We start from the raw sequence: 22,645 nt of genomic DNA, 5'->3' as shown, positions 1-22,645 counted from the left end.
CTAACGAGAGGACAGCACTGACAGCTTGGGTATAGACTAGGGACAGTAACCACCAAGAAACAAAATATACCCACCAGTCTTGACCTATGGGACTACAATGAATCTTTACGAGCGCCGCCAATATAGTTAAAGCGGGGGGTAAACTTCTTTTAGAAACCCCGTAAAAGGGGTGACTTTTCGTCCTGCTGTTTCTAAATCTCCGCCATGACATTTCACCTTACTTCAGTTCTCTAAGCAGCAAAAACAGAGCAGAGTTTCGATCGGGGGGCTAGGAGTGACCGGGTTGTTTTTAGAGTACACATACACAGCAAGACGAGATTTTTGTGGGGGGATTGTTGTTTCCTACAGTATACTTCTGCCAACAAAACGATACAGGGAAACAAACGCTTCAGAAACCGTACTACCCCAAAATGAAAGATGTAGAAACCTAACCAATTTAAGTACCCAACCAAACAACAAGCCAGAATTGTGCATCACAAACAGCTGGAGTAAGGTTGAAAAAGGGAAAAAAAGATATTTCATAAAATTTACGAGACTGTGACAACATAACAATCGACGACAAGGGACGCAGAAGTACTGCTGAATAGAAACATTTAGTTTAGATAATAGGTTGAGATTTCTGACCTACCTTCGGTCACAAACTCTTGACTAGAGCTGCCAGGACAAACATCATAAAGGTTTTCTGTTCAATGGGGCGAGCAAACACGATCGACTGAAGGGTTTCCCGGTTGTGTAAAATAGGTAACAGACCAAAGTTCAAAACTTTGTACTCAAATACACACAAAAACACCACCACAAAATCGGACTGGTATACATCATTTCCTTTGGAGAGGAAAAATTCTAATCCCATGTGTTTATATAGTTTACTTTATTCTGATAGTCGGGACTCGCTTACAGAACGTTTAAAAAAACGCACTTTTCTTCGGCTGATACTTCAAAAGAAGATAACGATTTCAAATTGTAAGGACGACCTTCACCTGAGAGATAGAACACATGACACTGAGGAAGAACTTCTTTTATTCTGTCCTATAGAGTTTGGATCAGAGTCTGAGATCAGGTCGGTTTGATAGCGCTGATTCACAACAGATGGGTACACCAAAATGGAAACCAGACACATACTTCTCGGGACACGGATTTCTCTTCTTTCAAACAGAGACCCGAGGAGAAAGATCACTTGATAGAGACTTTGAAACAAGAAACTTCCTATCTATGCACAGAGATAAACAGGGCGTTGTTTATCGATGTGTTGACACTGGAGTGTCATGGTTACAGATATTATTAGAAAAACAAATCGACACGAGGTATATATTTGTATGTCACAAAGCATCGCTAACTTTTAGACCGACACCTACACCTAGTCCCGCTTGAAGAGTATCCACCATGTAAATACCTTGTCCTAAAGTTTAGACCCCGGTTTTGTTTAACAACAATCAAATCGGGAAAACATAACAAGAAAACGTAGCTTGCACCGCCAAAAGACTTTCAAAAATACACATCACTGGACAAGAAGTTGAAGAACGGTGTCGCGGAGAGGGATAACGTGATGATAAATCTTCCCCGGGAGGGTCCAAATCTTCGACACCTCGCAAACTGGCTATCACACCTCACCAAAGTAATATTTCGACAACAAAGGCGGCAAGTCACTTCAACTCTTGGCCCCTGCTCAAGGGCTAAGCCACCGTCATTTTACAACAAAACGCGCCGGCCTAATCTTCCTGACAGCTCCAAGCTAAGCACTCTCCACGATAGCCCGACCTCCAAACTCCAAGCGAAGAAAACAAAGCAAGGAATGTCTTAGATCTACTTAAAATACCGGCTTTAAACCTTGACGTCCCGTGAAACAATAAACCGGAAACACTTTAACGTGTCGGGGTACAACCATAGTCATAGTATGCATTTTATCAAAGTAGTCCTCATTACGAATCCTTATCTATATTTCACCATAGCAAGCGATACAACCGCCCTCTTTCCAATTTACAGTATACGTCAATATGTAACTTCTAGCAAACGAAGTGTTTTTCTTCGACATCTATGTTTAACGCCTACGTAATTGTCCTGAAAGGAAACCTAACTGGACTGAGCTGTTTTCTGCCAAGGAATAGGGGAGCTCGTGCGAGGTAATCTAGGGTGAAGAATACTTGCAACAGCGTCCTGGAATAATGCTATACAACATTGGCACCATAAAATACTTTATAGGCTTCACGTAAAGCACTATATACCATCATAAAACGGAAGGTTCCTACTTACATCAACAATAACATAATACACATCAACCAATCAATAACACACAACAGTAGAAAATGCGTCTTGATCAACCTTCTAGATTATTGTACTTAGAAGATTTTTCACTTACCTTGGATATCACACGATTCGCTTGGCCGTCGTCCAGTTTAAGTTGTAATGTCATCAATATGCGATCGCCAAATACGAGGTAAAATTGCAGTGTATTACTTTGGCTGAATCATCTTGGTTCACTGCGAATCGGGCTGGTCTTACTTGCTCGTAAAAAGGCTCGGGTCAAAACAGGTCATCCAGTAAACACACTGGCGTGACACAGAAACAACACCGCAACCAAAATCGGCACGTGGAACTCGACAACAAAACTTTGGATTTTCTTTCCAACGATGGTAGTTAGTAAGAACGAACCGCAACAAACGTTACAACCAAAGCTCAACAGAACAAAACGCTGTAGAGTACACCGTATGAACGTCAACAAAAAAAACACCACGACCAAAATCGGCACGTGGAACTCGACAACAAAACTTTGTATTTTTTTCGAACGATGGTAGTTAGTAAGAACAGAACGCAACAAACGTTGCAACTAAAGCACAACAGAACACGACAACGTTGTAGAATGGAGGACAATGTGTGAACATTGACAACAATGCTAGTACAACAACCATAGCTTTGAGCCGACGACCCAAAAACTGTCACACTCAACACTACTACGTGCTTTTGCAACATAACATTGCTACGTGTGCTGTATGTCACCCATCACAACACCGTGTCCTCGCTTCAAATTTGTCAGCTTTGAGCTCGTGGCAAGACATTTACTCGAGCTCAAACGGTTGCGGGTCAAAAAACAACACAGCTAGTTGAATAATATACCAAATGTAATGTCCTTGTATATACATATAACTAAAAATACCAATACACTTGTTAAGATTCAACGTGCAAATCTGTATCTATACATCTGCAAATTTTAGTGCAAAATCTAGAGAGAGCTCTGATAGGTAAGTAGAATATAAGATGAATGTAGGAGTTCGCATGATGTGTTGTAGTGTAGAGTAGAGTAGAGTAGAGTAGAGCAGAACTAGGTGTCATTTCTTGTGAATATTTGAGTTACATCATATCATAGAAAACTTGCTATCATGCGGATAGGAATAAACGGTTGCTACATACAGTTCATAATATGAGATGAAATAACTACATCCAGAGACTACAACAAAGGGTTTTAAATATTTTGTTACAAAACATGGGCTCAACATACACTGCTGGAGATGGAAAAATGAGCAAAGCTACTATATAACTAAGAAGTAAATGTGGAAGAACGTGATTTACTATTTTGTAAACCTGTTATAAATGTATACCAACTATGTGAGTGTTGTGTGAATGATCTGTTTGCGTTGCCAGAAGCTATTACAACGATGCATTCGTGCGGAAATTGTTATCGTGCGATGTTACCTTAGTCTAAGGTTACAGGGGGTGAGATTCGCAGAGCCGATTTGCGGTATTTTGGCTACATTATACATTGGGCACCAATCCCACACAACGTGGACTTGTGTAGAACTATACAGTGGTACAGTAGACATGCATTGCGATGTTGTTACTGTGCTGGTGTGAGTTACTCTTACATAGATTGTCGGTGAAAAAGAAAGCTGCTAGGGCCAGGAGAGATAAGAGGTGCACGGTGGGGGCCAGTTTAGGGGATTTTTAAGTAGGACAGTATGGAAATCGGACGTCCCAAACAGAGGAGAACAGTTTGTGTACTTGTGTTGGACGAGGTTGTCTCGCCAAAAAAATACTCTCACATCGCACTCATATAAATACAGAATATGTCGTCATCTAGTGTAGCATGGGAATTTGGAAAACAAGAGCGTGCAAGCGAGGTAAAGCGTGCATATTTTTCAATGAAACCTGCGGCCATTCCCGCCTAGCTGTTTGTCCAGTGACAAACCTCGTGTAGTGAGTGACCAAACCTAGATCTGGGCCCCCCATCCGTTCTGACACCTTTCTTCCAACGCACACACACGCTCACACACACCTAACCTGCCCTTTCTCGGTCCGGTAGTAAGCAGGTAGCAAGAGTCTGTGCAAGCTACTGCCTTGTCAACGTGGATACATCTGTGTTTGGCCCGATCCGACTGCTGTCAACGCGCACAACGCGGCCAGGCCTCGGGCAAGGGGCCCTCGACCCCCGAAAGGGGTGCTCGGCACGTTACGCTGACCTCCCCTAAACTGGGGCACGCATCCATGTGGCAATCGTCGGAAAGGAAAAATTGTAGCAAACTGGCAACTGTGATGCAAGATCCTAACGAACTGCGGGGTAATCCAGGGGTGTGGTGTGCTGGCCCTGTACGGGCGGCGAGTGTGCCCTCCTCACGGGCCGACCATCTTCACATGGAGGGCAGCAGGCCGGCACACCATTCCAGTGACACCACCACCACCACACAAACAACAGCACCGCCGCGCCAGGCCACTCGTCCCAACACTTGGACTACATCGGCGTTTCGCGCCGACACAGTCTCCGATCGGCTCGCCTCACCTTTCACAAGAAGGGCTAGCGGGAGAAGAAGCGTCCTGCTCCTAAGCGGGGGCCTTCCCGGCGCCATCTAACCGATGTCATGAGTGCGGTTTATCGGGGTAACTCTCAATCTGTCCCGAGCGCGATTCCTTCTGGCCTCGGCCCAGCGCGCATGGACACAAAACTGACCGCGTGCAACCGGAGTGCGCTGTACACTTCCGCGTAAACAACGCGCACTAGTTCGTCGGGTGGGACGTGATGTAAACAACGCGCTGGTGATTCCAGGAAGCTGACATGTTCATACGCCGAATCTAGGTGTACCACTGTGACGCAGTAGCATCAATGGGGAATGTTCACGAATGATTCATTCCCACAAGCACCTCACAGAAGAAACGTTCTATCATTAGAAACAGCCGGGTTGCGTTTTGTGCACTCACTTTTAGCACTTTCACTGGCTATACAACGAGGATTGAATCATGTAATTGCGCGCATGTATATAATGATAAGATTTTGCATTGCTAAGGCCGTTGTCATATATCAATACGATACGGCGGTTGTATGACGTACATTGCACATGAAGTGGCAATTATTTCGGGTGTAGTCGCCCTATTTTCGTGGCCATGATATTATCAGAGTCTTTCTTTTCTTAGAATCCAATCCTTGAGGGCGTATGGTTCGTATAACTCATACAAAGGTATACCTTTTTATGAACATGCTTTTACGTCAAGTGGGTTATTTACAAAACGAAGAACCTTTCAATATCACCGAACAGGAAATGTTGACTTTTTTTGACATTCTGGTTGATGGTCTTAAGTTTAGCTGTTGTTATGCCACTGATAGTGCAACTGTTGAGTGTCGACTAGATAGAATTAAAGGACAATGGTTTAATAAAATGAAAATACCTCTTTCAGAACATATTTGTATTTAGAACACATATACCCTTTATTCCATTTTCTCTTTTCTTCCTTTCATTAAATATAAAATCATAATCATGGAGCGCAGCGTTAGCATTTTACGCACGTTAAAGACATTTTCAAATTGTTATTTTGCAAAACCATGGAGAAAACATATTAACACATTCAGTTCCTAATACATTAGAATACAACAACTTGAATTCGATTTTCAACTCTACAGATATGAAGAATAATTTCACTCTTGTTTTCACCATCGCTTCCATGAGGTCATGAATGATCATAGAAAAATACCAATTCATATTTTCCGCCCCACCCGTCCTCATTCGTATAGCGGTACGTCCCCTGCTAGAAATGTTGTTTTCATGGTGTAAATCCGCTCTACAGTACCAAGGACACACGTAACTCACCACCTATCCCCAACGGGCTGATCGTATTAACGTGTATATGCGCATATAAATGCACCAGCGGTGCCACCAGCATATAAGCAGACGCAACAAAAATAAGGCCAAAAAAATTGCGAAAGAACTTCGGATAAAGATCTTATGTTTATCTACTTTGATGCAAACATTTATATCTTACATATAAACGTACCCGTGCGAAAAAAAAATATCGAAAAAAAAAATAGAAAAAAGTAATTTTGCTATCATATCTCGGCGCAAGGCTTGTGTAGTTAAGTGTTAAAATCATCGTAAGACACAAGCTGTATGTACTTTGAAATCACTACCTTGTGCACTAATGACTATCCCTAGACTTGACCTTTGGCCGTATCTTTTTTGCAAAATCAAAGTGTTTGATTGTCACAAGGCCAGTCTAGGCAGACTGGGAATAGGGAGCTATATTTTCGCATATTTTGTCCAAGATTAATTCTTCTTGCATGGGTTGTCCCTGTAGCTCTACTGGTAGCAGCCTCTCAGTTAACCTTCGGTTCTTTTGCCACTGATAGCCAATAAGTAGGTAACTGGGAGGCTGCGGTTCAATCTTGGGAATGTCATCCCGGTTGGGGCTGCACCCGTATTTCGGAAGGGACATAAAAGGGGGTCACGTGTTCGAGGAGGCGCCTCAAAAGGCAAGCAACCCCTCCCTGTAAAAACATGACCTGCTACTGAAATAGCAAGGGAACTTGCTGACCTATGTTCCACTAGGGACTACAAGTACAACTGGTACGAACGAATGAATGGGATCTGCTTGCAACAAAACGGCTGTAGGTATTTGTTTACATAACTTCTAGTGTATTTATGAGTGTTTGCTTTCAAAGAGCAACGCTACTTTTGCTATTTAGAATTAAAACCTGCAACCTAATGCATCTGTGTCTATATAGCCGGTACAACCGTCATTTGGCGTAAAACACCAGCTTCGCAGGCACTCGGCGCAGCAGCAGCTGGTTATATCACACTGAACGACCTGTCACACCTAGTACCTAACCTTTGCACATCTGAATATAAACGCCGTTAAAAGCGAGGATGCTCCTACAGTACTTGGTGTCACTAGGCACAAGAAATCAACCACATTTACTTTTGGACCAAAATTCAAACATGGGTGTAAACACCGTATAATCTCAACACCCCCCATGGAGCATGACAAATGGACTGACCCTTTGAAATCTACCACCCACTGAGTCAGAATCTCCATGAATATATTCTATTGGCCTTGACCTTTGGAAACATTAGCGTCGAGTAGGGACGGTACATGATATTCCCAGAGAGGGTCGCCGGCATCTAAATGGGGGAAAATACTTTTCGTCTCCAGGGGGTATCAAAAATAAACGATTTAATGTAAACCCCGACGGTAAAAACGTATGTCAAAATACAAATGTCGGAATAAACGTTATACCTATCAGTGTAATAGTTGACGTGTTGTGAACGATTGACAATGCTCAACTCAGAGCAATTAACCTTGTCAAATCACATGAAATAATTTTGACAGAAGAAAAGTGACTTACGTTATCAAACTGGGCAGGTATAACATGATAACATATGTATGAAAAATAAAACGATTACAGATATTAAGATAATCTCAATGTGAGAACAGATTGAAGGAAATATGTGTCACGGTGACTCACTCATCTTTGCAATATCCTTTTCGCAGTCTTGCAGTTGAAAGTTACTTCAGAATTTACACACACGTGTGATTCGTGACAACACTGAAAGCTATATCGCTTCTCAACTGTCCACGACTGCCGTGCTATTTCATAACAGTGAAACGCATCCAAATCGTTATACTGTATCTTTCCACTTGTTTCGCCTGATGATCACCTATATTTAAGTCCCCTAAGCGTTACTACTGTTTAAATGTCATGTAAGTGGAAGAAATATTTTCTGATTACATGCGTATATATCTTTTAAATTCTACATTGGGGACGCCAAATAAAAGCTTAAGTTCAAGGTCACACATTCGGAACCTGGCATTTCCGGCAGTAAAATTTATATCCCTCCGCCCACCCTCTACATAAAAGTTCAGGTCCGTCCGTATATACTGATCTTTCACACAAAGACAGACATGCCAAATACAATACCACTATTTTTAATGGAGGTAATAAGGAATACGAAAAACAACATCGTAACTGATAAAAAAATGCACGGACGTTATTGGGATCTACAGCAGAGAGTAAAAAGGTTACTAACGGAATCCAACAGGGAAGAAAACATACAGTACTTGTACATGCATGCTCACCGTTGCTCTCTCTGTCTCTCTCTGTCTCTCTCTGTCTCTTTCCCTCTCCTCTCTCTTTTGATTTCGTAATCGTCTTTCAACCTGTCAGTTTCAAGTACATTCTTATAATGATATCAGAATTCGATATTGATAACAGTGGAGGTTGGACAATACCACTATAGTATTTGTAGACTAACTGGGGCGGTGAAAGTAGTAAAAATTAATGAAACTATGAATGAATGATTCCTTTATTGTATGTGTACTAGCTCGCTTGGTCGGCGAACTCCTAGCAAACCATTCTATCTATTTGGCCAATTCTTCTGTTATTTTCTATCTGGAAAAGAAGACTGGTAGAGGCTACTTTGTTCTTCATCTTCTTGTCATCCTGATGTTCTAGCCCTTCTAAAACGTTAGCACCCTTAACAGGCTCTATGAGTCAGGCTTCTTCAAGAGGCTTATAATTTATTTCTTTATTTGTGTTATGTCATATCGGTTCTACATGTGTAACTGTACTCGCGAAACCGATCGATTACTATTGTTCACTTAAAACTAGATATACTATCAGAACAAAAGCACATCATAAGCCCCAAAAAAGCGCCTCATGGAGCCTGCAAAGGCGGCTATTTCTTTGTGGTTTTGGAAGGTTCATTGTGATGAAAGGATCAACATTAGATGTGACTGTTTCCCCCCGTGTGTACAATATGGCCTCGCCCTCCTGTGGGCTTTTCAACATCCAGGTCACCAAGTTTAATGTTCTTCAGATGGAGGCTTGACTCTGGAACTCCTCAACCAAACCAACTACGCCGACTGAAATAGTAATAAAATGTAGCCAAACAGGGAAAATATATTTGCCTAGCGAATGCAGGCATTCATTTGTCACCATAAAGCTACATTTGCCAGCGATATTTCTAGATTGCCATGGGCTTACTCTTCTAGGACTTCTAGCAACAATCAACCTGTTTTGACCGAATTTCATACTGTCCATAATTAGGAAGGCCTGGTGGATGCTAAGAATAGCATCAGTGCCCCTATTTTTGCGGTTTCTGCTGATTCGGTGCGTCGTTTCGATTCAGGTGTGTTGATGTTGTGAGACATTTGACTAAGATAATTTCAGCATAGAATATAACATCGGCATCTCTCTCTCTCCTCTTTCTCTCTCTCCCTCTCTCTCTCTCTCTCCTCTCTCTCTCTCCTCTCTCTCTCTCTTTCGCGCGCGCATAAAAATTCGACTGAACAACGCCAGTTGCATTAAGCATGTTACCGACGTAAAGAATGCATCTTGAAATATCGCGAAACATGTGCTTCGCTAGTACGTCACAAAATACAAGAGAGAGCATCCACGTATTGATCGATACAGAATAATATCACTTCCTTCAAACTCCTCAAAAAATAATCGATAAACACATGGACAGCAATTTCCGGTACCGTGAATTTATAAGAATTTTATTGAAGAAAAAACATTGATTTTCCACTTTTTTTACAGAGCACGCGCCGGCATACACGTTAGAATAGCGCCAAATGTACTTAACGCGTTTTCGGACTCTGATCCTATTTTTTCGCACCTCGAAAGAAAACTCCTTTTATGGTACAGTATATTCTATTTATCTATCTATTTATTTCTGTTCTATTTAGCCAGGGTGGTTCATTTCAGTGGAAGACACTGCTTTGTAGTTGAGCTCTTCTATCTTTTCATTGTGAAAACTCCCACAACTGTACTTATTTGTACAATTGTGCCAGTATACCATCATATGGCTTCGACTGCAGCGCATGATATTTCCCATAGCCAGTAAAGAATAGATCACTCCTTCCCATCTTCTGAAAAGATAAAAACAATTTCATTTTCCTCTATCATTGCTCGCTCTAAATTGTTTTGCAAAAAAGAATGTTGTAGCCACGGTGACCAGCATGTGACGTCATAACCCCACAGCCAGATGCGCACCTTTTTGAGATGTTGTCAACATCTCGCTGGCCTACATAGCGGTCAATGACCTCTTCTAGAGCTGGTTGTCCGAATAATTTATGCAGATTGCAACAGCTTTAAGCATAGCTGCGTTCGCCTTAAGGGCTAGCGCAGAAAAACAACATCTTTCGAAAAACATGTTACGGCATCATAGTTTTGACAGCCCCATTTTTTGTCGTGACACTGTTTATACTTTTATACTTTCCACGATCACTACATATAAGCTAAAAGCGGCTGAACCTCAGACTGAGGACAACGCATAACGATTTTTCGCACACCAGGTCACCCCTTCTCTTCTCGATACGTGTGTTGGGTTCTTTTAGGTGCAGAGGTTTGACACCTTAAAGCTCCCTCATGCACGGGGCCGCCGGCTTTACGCCCCCATCCGATAGGACGATGCGCATCTTTTCCAGCCGTGTCCAGGCCCATGCGACTACGATATACGAGTGTTACTAAATCCAGCAGACAGGCTACAGGCTTCTTAAAGACATCACATTTTGTTCATATATCGACTGTAATAGTGAACAACAAAAACAGTCAAAACGTGATAAAAAAACACCATCTTGCAAGTTCATCATCGGTTAAGCATTGAAAACAACCGTGAACATTAGCCTCCTTTGCAGGCTTGCGGACTGGGCCCTTATTTTCTACTTATGATATGCTGTTTTTTAATTAAAGATCAGTTCTAATTTTACCCGATTTCTCCTATGAGTTCACCATCCACTACTAGAAACCGGCTTCAATCAGACTGATAGACATTAGACAATCATGACACACGATAGCCCAAAAGAAGCCTGCTATCTAGACTACATGAAAAACGCGTAAGTGAAACTCTTGTTTACGGGAAGGACCGGTTTTGAGGTCATTCGTTAAGGTCAATTTAATTGGCGGAACAGAAGTCTATGTAGATCAATCGGAAGCTGTAAGGAAAAGCTGTAGATGTCAGTCGATAGCCACCTGTCGTCATTATCATAGTTCCTGGGAAAGAGTAAGTGATGCTGACGTGATATATAGGGTATCATGTAAGGAAGATATATATAGATATATATTGATATATAAATTCAGCTGCTATCACAATACAATCTTTCTCTCTCCCTCTCCCTCTCTCTCTCTCTCACTATAGATATATATATAGAGAGAGAGAGAGAGAGAGAGAGGGAGAGAGAGAGAGAGAGAGAGATAGAGAGAGAATTTAGAGGAACCCTTATAATTGTGTCAACCTGTAGTTGTAATTTCTGGGAAAGATTCTGACGTGTTGTAAAGGATATCATGTAATTAAGGTATATACATGTATTCAGGTGCTATCACAAGACAATCTCTCTATATATACATATATGTATATATATATATATATCATTTAGAGGAACCCTTATCATAGTGTCAAACTGTAATCCCTTGTAGCTTAAAAAAGACTTGATGATGGTAAGCTATAAATGAGTTATGTAAGGTAGCGACGTATATATGTATTCAGATCCTATCACAATGTTATCTATCTATATATATATAAATATACATATATAGACAATTCAGAGGAACCCTTATTGTTGTGTCAACCTGTCTTCCATGTAACTTGAAAATAACTGATTATGACATGCTATAAAGGGCATCATGTAAGGCAGCGACGTAGATATGCTATCACAATACTATCTCTCTATATGTACATATATGGACAATCTAGAGGATCCTTATTATTGTATCAACTTGTAGCCTTTTTTGTACTTTCTAATAGAGATCTAGATGCTACGTGATTCTGAAGTGTTCTTAAGGATACTAGGGAATGCAGAGCGGTATATATGCATGTTCAGATGCTATCACAACAATGCTATTTCTACATCATATACTTATATCGACATCACCTGGGACATACGCAGCCCTGATGTGTCGAAGAGCCCCATGATTGTCACCAACATTACGATTTTACATTTCATCAATCAGGTAATTTCCTGGTCCAAACTCCAAAGCGAAAAGAAGTGAGTTAGTATAATTCCCGATGCACCCGTTTCTACGTACCTTCACATAGAAAGCTCCAACAATATATAAACATACAAGAAAACAATACCGTAATAGAAATGCGAAGGTGTTTTGACAGAAATGGTTATTCTTATTTCACAGCAATGCGGGCACATCTGACGAATCCACAACGTCAGATTGTCCCCGAAGATGTAATAATACCGCGTGCTATGAATATTGCAATACGATAACTTTACTCACACACGTTATTTTGCTTTTCGTTGTTTCGAACGCAGGACCACAAATCTGTCGCATCATCTTATTATCTGGACATTTCACTTATTGGAAATCGTTCCTATTACCGCATCCTTCATACTAACTTGCAGCAATCTAGCAATTATTTCAATTATTTGAACTTGATCAATTTCAAAAAGCAGAGACACGCCTATGTGATATCGGAAACATCCGGGCGATTTATACACATCCGGGAACTTGACTTGGATGCAAACATCCGGGATTTTTAACGTTGCGTGGCCTTGACCGTACGTGACCCCAGCCTTAAGGACACGCGCATCAATTCTGGACACACCTTCAAGTTCAATCTTCTAGAGAGGGGGACCAGTTTCATCATTACTTACTCGAATACCTCGCAACATTTCGCATACATGTGTATTTGTATTTGTATATCAGAATGCATTGTAAAATATAGGCGTTTTTTAAAATCATTTTCTGTTATGATATAACTGTGTTTCCGGAATAAATATGATAAGCTTACATTGTGGAATATTACAAAATCAATTGCAAACCGCCACCGTGGTCATAGCTGCTTTATTTTGGTCAATATTTAATATATATATAATTCTCCAAATTGCCCAGAAGTCCGAGGCTTTATGATAATCTATTGCTTCTTTCTAAGGTAAAATCAGGTTCCTATTCATTTTGATATGATTAGAAACAATGACGCAACGTAACTAAATATTGAATAAAAATTGATGACTTGAAAATATACATGGTCATACATGTGTGTTTTTTCAATCTCTCAAACTGAGTGGTGTTATTTTCAGGTTTTATACTATACTATACTCATGTTTCACGGCATTTACTGCGTTTTCTATGTTGTTGTGGTCGATTTTATGTCGGCATTTTTCTTCTTTTTCACAAGATGAATACAGTACAGACTAGGGTTGGTACATGGTGGGGGCATCTGTTGCAATCGGCTAGCGCTCCGAGGGTGTACAGTTATCAGACGGAAGAGCCTGCGGAATAGCAGTATGCAGCGGGTTTTCCGCCCAAACGGGTGCCTTTCTAGAACGAATATCCCCAAATCAGGCACTAACACCAGTATTACGACGCGGCATACGTTTATTACAGCTTGTTGAGCATCTACAATGCTGGCATGATGACGCTAGCGGCTCGAGAGGAGAGATTCCTCGGCTAGTGGCGCCCCTGTGCCCGGCGGCCCCGAGATTGTTTACCCGGCCGGGCCCGCACATCTCGGGTGATTGACAGGCCGGTGATTGCTCCCAGATATCTGCATTGATTATTCCTGCAAAAAGCGCCATCAATTTTCACCGCTAGGACTGGAGGCCCTCGCGACAGGCTTCAGGGGCTAGGCGGGCACGGGCTCCCTACAACCCGCTTTTATACCACAGGCTCAACGAGGTATCATTCTGGTGTCAGCGGGTTATCTCTTCCGATTAGGCTGGTTTTGCAATGCGCCGCAGACCGGGCCAAATACCTCTCCCCTAGCTGCAAGGACCTGAAAGGCAAAGCTAATGGCCTTTGACCCCAAACTTCCGCCGCTCAGGACACAGGGTTCCTGGTCCCACCATGCACCGCGAAGGCACGGTGACGGAAGTTCCCCTCGTTCAGTTCAAGGTCAAACTCGTTCGATATTTGTTTATTCGCCCGCTTTGAAACACCCCAAGAGAACTAAGGTCGACCTCTTGAATATTTAAGTGTTATTTTCTTTGTGCTATTGGAAATACCGCTTTGTTTTACACTTCAATCATCTGTTTGATACATGTAGATCTAGCCACCTTGGTTCAAGCAGGAATGGTTATGCAAAATATGATAATTTTTTTTTTATCTCCTTGGTTCAAGTACATCAGAAAAACAAGTAATGAGTGTCACCAGTGGGCCACTATCACCTCAACGGTATCAAATGATGTAGGCAAATGATATTTTCTATTAATGGTTGATAATACAATAACCTTTTCAGTGCTGAATTTTTCCTACAATAGCATAAAAACAATGTGTCTATCACTACGATACAAACTTAACTACGATCTACAACTAATTCTACCATTTTTGGCCTGTAATTCTAGTAGTTCTTACTTCGAAAATCTGACCCCAAGTTGTTGTCATTTTCCCACTCACTTCCTCCTGTACTGACAGTGCATTCAAATAACTACAAACTCACACCAACGGTTGACCGACCCAAACAAAGACATACACCGAAAACTTGGGCTTCATCTCCTATCTTAGTCGAGATGACAAGTTCTGTTTTATTATGTGTCTTGCCTGTCAAAAATGCACGACTCCTGTGCCAAAAACAACACCTCTGGCAGATGATTAACTACCTCAATAAAATGTCGAGGTAACATTCTGACAACCAACGTCGTGCAACAAAACCAACGGCATCTCAATTGATGTGATATCAAAATGCAGTAAACGCTTGGCCGATTAAAACGTTTGGAAGGATAGAGGATCGATCAAGGAACGGAACTGAATGCACTTATGATTGTGCGTAGCCGAAGTTGATAGGGGCATTCAATTAATCTGTCAACCAAATGGGTAGAAGAAAAATGAACACGAATTACGAATCGAATGTTACAAACTGAGGTTGTGAAAGCTGCTTATTCAAATCAACAGTTGTGGTGGCCATATACACGGTATTTTCCCAGCACAATGTTGTGTTGTTTGGTGTACAAATGTGCTGCTTGCTTTTGGTGTACAAATTTGTTCTTGCTTCTTTGTTTGCTAGTTTTTCACGCATGTCACATGATACACGGCACAGGTTTTTTTGTTGTTGTTTTTCTCGCATACCTGATAATCAATATGCATTTCTGTGGAGTCTTGTATCAACAAAATTCACCATGTGTATAATTTTATATGATCAAACAACACTAGATTGTAAAGTTCCTTATTTTTTTCTTCTTTATATAGGCATTTTCTAGACCGCTTAGAAATTCCCAGGACATTTCAGTACTGACCCCCAAAATACCCTCAAAATGACAATATCGTGATATTCAGTATCATTTCCCTATCTTTCGCTTTTTCAGCCAAACACACCGCACTACCCCTTCTCTTCTCGATGAGTATTTAGTGCAGAGGTTTGACGCTTGATGTTTTCTCCTGAACCTCCCCCATACACAGCCTAAAAAGGACCCTCCAGATAATTTGTTATGATTGTGATATACAGTAAAATCTTTCAGTGGGGTCTTCAATCTCCAAGTTCGAGTATTCAGGAAATCATAAGGGCACATAAACGAGCATGCTATATTGTAACGGGACACGAAAGGCTTAGAAAAACATTGCATGAAAGATGCAAAGGGTGTAATAAACTGATGGCGAATGAAACTGATTGATATGCATGCATGTCACCCCGCGAGTTCAAGGCCAGCGGGAACTAACTCGTTATTCTATTGGCTGTACCCAAGGGCTTTACATAAAAAGGTGTTTTGACAATTCAATGACAAACTGCTACATGTAGATTACTAGACACGTGTGGGCGCCTTATCATTGCATGTGTGGGCGTATAGGCATGGCAACGATGTAAACAAACAGATCGAATGCCTTATTTCATGTATGTATTCATCTAATACATATTTGAGAAAAAAAGCGTAATTTCCTCTCAACATACTTTCGAGCCGAAAAACAACAACAGAATGGACAATCTTTTTTCATCACATACTAATACAACGGTGTCATAAGTTATCTATTTACAATTTTAGGTACCATGGTGATAGAGAAATATACATTTCAACACGAAGCACATATTCATGTAATGACATTGCAGTTTTATGCTTCAGAAAAATCATCTGTAAAGTTATAACTACGTTAAGCTGATGAATATCATTATGTTTCTTGATACTATTATGCTGTTTTACGGAAGGAGAAGAAATTGAACCTATACATACTAGTGAATATAAGACATCCTTATTGTGATTGTACTTCTGCTTATCATCATGACGACATGACCTGTACTTTATATAGCTTGTAAGAGCAAAAGGTGCCATAGAGGTCTTTCATTAATTCAATATAATTATTATGAGGGTTGTTCATATATTAATTCCGCACGTTTGTTTGTTTGTTTGTTTTTTTGTTTACAAAGAAAAAGAAAGGTTGTGATGTGACTAAAAAAACTGTATCGCTAATCGGTCAGCCATGTTGATATCCATCTATAGTATGAAGTAGCCTCCGATGCAGACTCCTCCCGGCTGTTTTCTTTTTCAAGTTACAGTTTTTATACTATTACATTTTTTTCTTATTGCTGGCCGGCCGGGAGGAGTCTGAATCGGAGGCTATGTATGAAGAAGAAATGTGGGCGTGGCTTGAGACTTCTTCTGATGATTGACGTTTGAAGAAGGAATTTGAAACGCAAACGGGTAAAGATAATTGAGACAATAACAGAATGTACAGACAATGAGCAATCATAATGGCATGCTCATCATAAAACGATATATTAATAATGCATGTAATTATGAGCAACGTGCCGGTTTATGCTGGTATGATAAAGTATTTCTTACGCCTGTCATCTTCCCTTGAAGATATAAATTGAGATTAATACCTTATGAATAACTTTATCACTAGAGTAGATATGAAATCTTTGAAGATCAGATTGTTCTTTTATGATCTTTATACGATTGCCTCTGGTGAAAAACTATGTGTTTTTTGTTGTTGTGAAAAGACATTTTGCAATAAACATTTCCTTGAATGAATAACAATTTGACAAACTTCCTTTTTGTCATGTATATGAAGACCTGTGTTTCAAATTTGATTTTACAATAAAAGAACCATAGCATACTAGCCGATAGTGTAATGCATTATGATATTCCATTGCATGGAATGAGCTCTCTTTTCTACAGCTTAGGGATCATTAAAAGAAACGCGAATAGTTGCAAAATGGAAGCAAAGAAGAATCAAGCGAATTTGGGGTGAATAAAGGGCTGCACAATACAATTGTAGACCCGTAATGTCCCTTGTCAGTTACCCATGCTATGACATAGTAGTTATGGAATGTTCTGTAACATTGCTCCTCGGTCCCAAATAGTGTATTCCTAAGGCCCCTTCTATTGGATGGAGACCGCTAAGTAACTGAAGTTTCATTTGTATGACGATGATCTATGCAATGTATACAGTCAAACCTGTACAAGTGACCACTGGTAGACCCTTAGATGATTTTCCCATTGACGCATGTATTTCAATCCTGGCATAGTGACCATCTATCCACAACCACATAGACCGGATTTATCTGTCCCCTGAGTGGTCTTCTTGGACAGTTCTGACTGTTCATTGAATATGATCCTTTTGATGATAGAATACGATTTGAAAAATACACAAAACGTACAAAATACACTTCTTTATTGATAACATTCGTTTGAATTTCTAAACTACACTGTTGCTCTCACAATGGTGGCTCAACGACCGTCCTTTGTGTTAAGAATGAGCTCCATTGGCGAACCTCCCCCAAGATATAACTCATGGTACGTCCCAAAAGCAAGGAAATGCCACCTAAATACCGAACGGCAAGTAGATATTATCTTGTTTATTGCTTCTTATTTGCGTCGACCTTTAAGATGCTTTCGATACAAGCAATAATAAGGAACCCCCAGGAGAGGTGGAAATGCAATAAATGACAGTGGTAAATGTGCAATAAATCATCTTTGCATCCCCGTGTGCGTTTTCTCTTCTACTCGTGGGACCGAGCAATGATTTTATGGAGATAAACGTATTTTGTGTGGGGATCCCAACAGAACGGAAGCGGTAATATCGGGTTACGTACTCGTTTATTTCAATCTTCAACGGGGGATGTGGATCAAGCCACGTTCTGATGCCGTCACAAAGAGCGCGACAAAGCGAAACAAATTGGACTTAGATTTTTGATAGGGAGCATTTTTAGCAGATCGAAAGATAAGCCCGGAAAAGAAATCTGTTTTCAAATCCCCCAGTATGTCAACATTCAACGTAGCATGTTAGCATCATTCTAAATTTCCATCAGTTTTCAAAGATGCGAAGCGATATGAATGATATGCTTTGCGATAGCATTGAATTGACGAAGCCAGACTTTACGCTCGTTCTCATTTAAATGTACACATTTTGTAATCTCCCTTACCGATTGAAATAAGGCATTAGGATATGCCACATATAAGATGTCAAACTGTAGTTTTTATGACGACTTAAAACTTTTCTAGCTTTTAAAAACGGCAGTTGCGCACCTTATATGTGGCATATCTTAATGTCAGGAACGTCTTACTTCTAACGGTAACGGAGATAACAAAATTTGCACATTTAGATGAGACCGAGCGTATAGCCAGGGCCTGCACAGGCAAGCTCTTCGGGTCCAGGAAGGACATGCCCCCGAAGAAACTTCCCCTGTGCCCCCTCAGGAAAGCCATTCTTCTCTACCGTCATGTTGTAATACATATATCTCTACTCTGTGTGATCAAAAAAACAGAAGAAAAAGTTTTTAAATACATAGGTAGGAATGTGTTTGTATCAGAAGAAAATGACACACGACCGTTTCTACCCGGCCGGGTTGCCATCAGATTGTTGTAAACTGTATATCACCACCAAAAAAAAATGTGTTGAGTTCTACAAATCTTTTTTACAAAGTACTTCTCAACATGAAGTTCAGATACCATTACCAAGGTCAATTAGTCAAAACTACCAACAGTGGCTACAAGTAGCGGCGTCCCATAGCTGTGAAAGAAAAGAAGCATTGAACAAATAATCTGTAATTCATACACAAATTGAGCGAAGTAATCCCAACACTTAATTGTAATCCACCATTCACACGGAACTAGACGCATATATCTCTGTCATGTCGGTGACAACAAAGCTATAACTCAACTGGTTGAAACCGGTGTAGGTGTCACCACGAATCGACGTCAACAAATAAACTGTTGTCAATCCTAACTTGAAGAAGGCTTGTTAGAGTGTTATAACACAAGTCAAGCTTTACTAGATACTAGTACATTCAGTTATTCGTTCAGACCCTTGTAGTCACCTAGTGGCACATGCTGTTTCAGTAGCAGGGTATATATGTTTACATGGAGGCTTGCTAGACCTTCCACTTCAAATGTGCTTGAGGCACATCCTTAAATACGGGACCCCCATTTCACATCCTCAGAAAGATTAGTGCAGCCCCAACCGCGATCCTTTTTCCCAGGAAATAATCCGTTTTCATAGAGGCCACAACTGATTTAACAGTTTGTATGTTGTAATGCAGAACGTAGATATCTCAGATACTTTAAGTTTGTTCTAAGTTTCTCAGATACGTTGTGTGATCTAGAATGCTAAGCTTAAGAGTTAAAAAGCTAGTGGTTATAACAGCTTTAATACGAGTTCAAGCGTACGAGTACAACGTGTCAGAAATCAGTTTCATAGGTGAACGCAGAACTAAGTATTTTGGACTGATGCTGTTGACTGTTGTTTGATACACAGAACAGGTTCTCCGTTCACGTGGAGTTTATTTTGCCATTTCAAGCGCTAAGCTTACAATTAAGTGTTATAAGTCAGCTTCTTAAGTAAATACACAGCAGGATTGAACAATACGTAAATGTTGTTGTTACACAGAACGTGAGTTTCGCAGGTACTCCATTCATGTGAACTTGTGTTGTGAGTTGAAAACGCTAAGAGTTTTTTTTTTTTGGTGTGTGATTTCAAGCGCCAAGCTTACGAGTAAGTGTTAGAAAATACACAACAGAACTGAACAATACTTAAAATTTACTGTTACACACTGAGAATGTGAGTTTCGCAGGTACTCCATTCATGCGAACTTGTGTTTTGAGTTGAAAAAACTATGAGTACAAAGTTTGTACAAAGCTCTAGATTCTGGCGCTGTTCCAACACGATCAAACATTGTTATCGGAATGACCCGGTCGTGTAAACTTATCCATGAAGGGTCAAGGACAGTCAACACATCTGTCGTCCTTTCTGCACTCGTGTTGTCACGTCCGCCAGGACAAAAGGTCAGCGGGAAAGGTCATATTTGACCTGCCCCCCTCCCCCAACACACCCCCACACAGGCACTGTGAGTTTTGCCTAACTAAGTTTTCTCACAAAAAGGAATGCGCGCGTTTAATTGGGAAGTAGGTGGTATTAAAATGATGGCAGCAGTTTGACTACAATCCATCCATAAATACCACAACATACAGTAATACTGTAATTTTTGCCCTAGTTTATATATAACAGCATACAGTAACACTAAGGAAACACTAATAACTAACAAAGTAACTTTGAACATATTCAACGTTGGTATACACGAATGTTGCTAACTTAAACCCTCTCCCACCTTCTATTCTCTCTTGGTTTCCTAATCTTTTCTTGGACCTTGAGGGTGAAGGACACAGTAGGTGAATGTTGTGTATCACCTGCGCGTCAGGTAGTATTCATGGCTCGTTGTTGAGCAAACACAATGGACTATTCAGCACTGTATGTAGTAGTGTGGGTGGGCTACAGTGTGGTGACCTTTGTAAGAGTGTGGCAAGATAGTTACCTTAGTATGTATTTTTACCTTAGTTTGTATTTTTCTCAAATACAAAATTAACAGAAATATTATATCAAACAAGGACAAAACCATATTACAGTGAGAAATAATTTTGAGGGAAATGAACTTTCATGATCACTGCTAAGATGTATTTTCGAGACGCCACGGACAACTTTCAACCCATCGCTAAAGAAGAATGAAGTTACTGGTTTTCTGAAGTACCGAGAAAAGCCGTCAGGGGGCCAAAACCTAATTTTTCATTCGATAAGACAAGACCTAGCCACATAAAGCATTTCATGAAAATCCAACCATGGCGTGTTTTTACTATTAAACCTCAAACGCACATATAAAACAAGCGCTAACGAAAACATAACTTTCTTGGCGAAGGTAACAGGTACTGTGTTACATTTGCAAAATCTAATAATGTCTTCGACAGGACAAGACTTAACCGCATATCCCATTTTATGACAATCCATCCATAGCTTTTTGAGCTATACTGTTCTACCACAAACATGTAGAACAAACGCTACCGAAAACATAACCTTCTAAGCGAAGGTAACAAGTGCGGTACTACATGGCTACGTGACTCTAACGCCTTACAGTCAACATACTGTAGGGTTAGGCGTTCCTGTGTTACTAAGATGAAAGTAGTGGGGGCGGAGCGGTACGTGTGTACTCTTTAGGGTCAAATTTACTCAAGGATCTGAAGCGCCGATTGATGTTAACACGCGCATACCTTTTGGCGACAATGTAAGAGGAGAATTAAAATGCTATCATTCCTGTAAAAGGTTAATTTTTGGTCAGCCCTGCTTTGTGCTGTGCTTACCTTTTGGTACTGCACCGACCGAGGGCGCTACGTAGAAGCAGGAGAGGGTAAATACTTGATACGTCTCTCTACATGCAGATCACACGAATATTTCACACAAACGAATTACTACAAGAAGTCCTATATAGAAACTGTGTCGATGATGGTGTTCAGCACCAAGGGCAGGCATGTTTACCATTTGTGGATGGTGTTCATCACCAAGGACAGGTGTGCTAACCTATGTGTGGATGGTGTTCAGCACCAAGGACAGGTGTGTTATCTGTGTGTGGATGGTGTTCAGCACCAAGGATAGGTGTGTTTACCTGAGTGCGGATGGTGTTCAGCATATCGGGAAAGGAATATTTACGCGTGTGTGGATAGTGTTCAACACCAAGGGCAGGTGTCCTTACCTATGCGTCGATGGTTTTCAGCACCAAGGACAGACATGGTTACTTGTCTTTGGATGGTGTTCAGCACCAAGGGAAGGCATATTCACCTATGTGTCCATGGTGTCCAGTACCAAGGACAGGTGTGTTTACCTGTGTGTGGATGGTGTTCAGTACCAAAGACAGGTGCATTATCTGTGAGTGGATGGTGTTCAGCACTAAGGACAGGTGTGTTTACCTGTGTGCGTATGGTGTTCAGCATATCGGGAAAGGCATGTTCACCTGTGTGTGCAAGGTGTTCAGCACCAAGGACAGATGTGTTTACCGATGTGCGAATGGTGTTCAGCATATGAAGAAAGGCGTACTCACCTGTGTGTTGAAGGTGTTCAGCACTAGGGACGGACATGTTCACCTGTGTTTGGGTGGTGTTCAGCACCGGGGACAGGTGTTCAGCATGACAGACAGGTGTCAAAAGCAATTGTTAGTTGTACAATGATATAGATCTAGGCCCAAAATGTTCCAAT

The 22,645-nt window shown here is 40.9% G+C and overlaps 1 protein-coding gene across 2 annotated transcripts in view; it reads right to left on the bottom strand.

Annotated features, from left to right (window-relative positions):
* LOC136425632 (protogenin-like) overlaps positions 1-4,942 on the bottom strand; it is a 93,685-nt gene extending 88,743 nt beyond the window's left edge. For both annotated transcript variants that reach the window (XM_066414559.1, XM_066414560.1), the window contains exon 1: positions 4,766-4,942. In XM_066414559.1, the coding sequence (XP_066270656.1) occupies positions 4,766-4,832 (67 nt within the window). In that variant the 5' untranslated portion in view covers positions 4,833-4,942. The remainder of the gene's footprint in view (positions 1-4,765) is intronic.
* Positions 4,943-22,645: the final 17,703 nt, after the last annotated feature.

This window comes from Branchiostoma lanceolatum, chromosome 19 (assembly GCF_035083965.1).
Source record: "Branchiostoma lanceolatum isolate klBraLanc5 chromosome 19, klBraLanc5.hap2, whole genome shotgun sequence".
Classification (NCBI taxonomy): domain Eukaryota; kingdom Metazoa; phylum Chordata; class Leptocardii; order Amphioxiformes; family Branchiostomatidae; genus Branchiostoma; species Branchiostoma lanceolatum.
Note: the sequence above shows the minus strand (reverse complement) of the source record. Positions and strands in the feature narration are given on the sequence as shown.